Raw genomic sequence first — 3,635 nt, forward strand, 5'->3', positions numbered from 1 at the left:
CCGGGAAGTATCTCGTTGTAGTCCCATTCGAGTCGTTTTTGTAGGCATTAAACTTCCTGATTTTTAAAAGACAATATATCTGCTTACGTTGAACTTTCAGCGCAGCAACTTTGCAGATACTGTTCATGCACCAACAGCAACATTACACACTATTTAAAATGAAAAAAGTGAAATCGCAATCAACCACCCCTTCAAGATGTTTCCAACTCTGAACCAATTCTGTAGTAATATATATATATATATATATATATATATATATATATGTGTGTGTGTAAGTATATATATATATATGTGTGTGTGTGTGTATATGTGTGTGTGTTGTCTTTGCATTCTTTCTTGTGGCTCAGTGACACCTATGAAATGCTCATTAGTATGCAGCATTAGCAGGTCTTTGTCTCCTCAGGTGTGAATTAGGACATTATTCATGACCTTGTTGGATCATTCACGCCCAACCTGCATATTGCCTTTCCAAACAAAAGTGTCTTACAAAATTTAAATCAATCTATTGTTTAATGTGAACGATTAGCCCGGATGATTTTCAGATAATTTTGAAGTAAATACTCTAGCCGACAACATCCATTAGTCAAAAGTATTGTGGGAATATGTGAAGTTGGTCGTTTGTGGTCTTATATCAGAAAATTTAAGTTTGAGTTTTTTGAATAACCACGCATAAATAATATTCTCTCAAAAATGCAAACATGTACATACATGTTGCTCACATATTATGATAGCCATGTTCGTGCTAAATAGAGTGTAATTACACCTTTGCCATTAATATGTTTATAAGCAACTGAAAAAATACAAATATCAGGGCATGTCAAAACATCTCAAGGACCCCAAAAACACCTTAGACCCCAGAGGGTTAAACATGTTTCGAGGGGAAATTTTTGCTTACCCCCTCTTTCTTCAGAAAAAACTTGCAGACATGTCACAAGGGAGCATTACATTTTTCTGTTCAGATGAAGCCTGCAAATACTTCCCATATCTCCAACGTGTCTAAACAGTGCCCTGAGCTGCAGTCTTTACTGGACATGCATCCTTTTCTGTCTGTGATGCATGCCAAAGCACACTCTTGGAAATGCGAGGTATATTGCCATGCGTTTTAAGCATGTAATAATAAGAAGAAATGCACAAATTTTAAATGCATTGATTTTGTCGGATTTAAAAACCTGTTAGGTCAAGTACAGTGGGGCCTACCAGGAAGGAGCTGGGTCAACTATTGGTGAGGAACAGTGAACAGCTTCCTATCTAGAATTGCTGTTACAAGCAAATACATGTCAAAATCAGGTTTGTTGAATTAGGTATGATTAATACAGAATGACTTTTGTTATATACATACCTCTCATTACATTTTCTTATATTTATGTTATAGGCAGAACAGACATGATTACAACACAATCCATGTCCTGGAATAAGCGGAAGGTTCTCAATTTGGAACAAGCTCTAGTTAACAGATATACAAAGGTATAACTTTCTTCTCAGTCACATATTGCAGTTGGGATTTGTAGGTTTTACTCGTTTATTCCTATCTAAATTAAAGGTGTAAAAAGTAAATCAAAGTCAATCAGTAGTAGGGGCCGTGTCCACTCATGATGGGGGAGAAGAGAGTGAGAGAAAGAGGGAGGGAGACATTACAAAAGAGGGGAAATATCACTGGAAAAAGAGCAATCAAGGGAGGGGTGTGTTTGTTTGAGTTAATTTTATCCAGTGTTTCTTAGAAATTGTTTACTGCGCCTGTAAATGAATTGCAGGACTTTTCAAGTTGACTTTGTATTTTGTAGACTCAGAAGGCTCTTCAAGTGCAGCAACACACCTTGGAGGCATTGAAGACAGAGCTATCACTTCATGATGATACTGTTCATCAGTGGGTTTCAGATGTACAGCAATGGGCAAAAGGTATTGTTTTGATTTGCTTTGTTATTATTCTTATTATTGGCAGGTAATACATAAAGCTGCTTTTATGCATTTTCTTGTGTAGAAAATGACCGACACGGGAGTGGTGATGCGAGAAGGTTGCCAGAAGAAATAGAGGGACTAACAGTCAGCATCATAAGGCGTACACAGCGTCTGTACAGTCAAACAGGTCAAACACAAACATTGGGAATTTACCATGTTATTTTTTAACTATTATGTCATTAAATGTCACATTGTATATGCATTTATTTCTTTGTAGCTAAAAAAGTGCTGTAATGCCTAATACATTTTTTATTTTATTTTTATTAATTCAGATAGCAACCAGCGACGCCATTCTTTGCGTCTCAGAGGGAGTGAGGAGAAGAAGAAGCTTGCTGCTGCAGTGGAAGAATACAACAGCATAGCGGATCCATCCCAGCAGCTTGGCTCAGTCGAAAACTTTCTTTACAGCTGAGACTGTTGCTTGGCCTTGGCAAATCCCTTGCAGTACTGGTATGTTCTATATAACAGGGCAATTCAGTTATGTTCCCAGAGAGCCACAACCAGCAGAGTTCAGTTCCAACCCTAATCAAACACATCTGCCTGTAATAATCAAGCAATCCTGAAGACCTTGACCAGGAACAAAATTGAATAGCCCTATTCTGTAAGACAAGTTTATGTCGTTGTTTTTATGAGCAGGCACTGTATATAATGACTCTTTTGTTAACCTTATTTCAGATTTGGCTCCATTTCTCACCAAGAGGAAGGTGTTTGACAAGGTGATGGCAGTGAGACGCCTTCAGGAAGAGAGAGGTCTAATTTGTAAGGAGATGAAACAGCACTGGACAGTCCTGACACAAAAGATGTCCAAATTCGAAGCACTGATTAATGAGATAAGTTCAAAATGTAAGAAAGATCTTAAACATTTATTTGCGCTTGTGTAAATAGCATTGTATTTTTTTCTTAATGTATCCTTTTGTTTTTCAGCTCTTTTTCCAACACTGTCTGACACCGCATGCAAAGGTCTCCTCTGCATCGTTTGAAAGAAACATTATGAACTTGGGCATTTAATGCAGTTGGTAAAGGCAGGCTATGTGAAAATTTTCAGCCAACAAGATTTGATGTCTGAAGAAGAGAAGCTTGAACAGGAAGATGACTTGCAAGAGGAAGGGCTCTCAGAAAGCGACAACAGCTCAGATGATGAACATGATTTTCCTTAAGGCACTATCATGATTTGTCTGGGAACTGACCGGGGTGTCTTTGAACAATAACCTTATAAATTCCACACGAAAAAACAATTTTGATGATTAAGATCAATGGAGCTGTCTACACTTAAAAGATTCAGTAATACAGTTTTCATTCAGTATGCATATTTTGACACTTTACAGTTACTCAAGGCACTTATTGTACTTGTCCAAATAAAATAAAATGTACTCCAAAAATATATACAATACTCAAAACAAACTGGGATATTCACACACAAATTGCATTAGACTGCACTTCATTTTGTGAATTGTTTTTATTTGTCTTATATTTGGTTTTATAATCCTAGATTGTATGAATGTGTCCTTGTGTGTAAAGCATTTTGGCCGACATGTGTTTTTAAATGTGTTACATAAATAAATGTGGATTGATTGATTGATTGATTGAGCTTGGATTATTTTGGTTATTTTCTATTAGTTTGCGGAGATGCTCAGCCCTGGCTGCTTTTAGAGCCTTTTTATAACGTGACATCCCAGACA

General features: G+C 36.9%; 1 protein-coding gene across 1 annotated transcript; it reads left to right on the forward strand.

The window, feature by feature from the left end:
• Nucleotides 1-1,238: 1,238 nt before the first annotated feature.
• LOC307004402 (uncharacterized protein) lies at nucleotides 1,239-3,371 on the forward strand. Its single transcript, XM_079623552.1, has 7 exons — nucleotides 1,239-1,287; nucleotides 1,373-1,464; nucleotides 1,782-1,896; nucleotides 1,979-2,083; nucleotides 2,229-2,406; nucleotides 2,632-2,799; nucleotides 2,881-3,371. Exons 1-5 carry the CDS (start codon nucleotides 1,275-1,277, stop codon nucleotides 2,366-2,368), a joined length of 465 nt encoding a protein of 154 aa, XP_079479678.1. The 5' UTR covers nucleotides 1,239-1,274; the 3' UTR covers nucleotides 2,369-2,406; nucleotides 2,632-2,799; nucleotides 2,881-3,371.
• The last annotated feature ends 264 nt before the right edge of the window (nucleotides 3,372-3,635 follow it).

The sequence above is a fragment of the Phoxinus phoxinus genome (genome assembly GCF_949152265.1).
Source record: "Phoxinus phoxinus genome assembly, chromosome: 9".
NCBI classification, from domain to species: domain Eukaryota; kingdom Metazoa; phylum Chordata; class Actinopteri; order Cypriniformes; family Leuciscidae; genus Phoxinus; species Phoxinus phoxinus.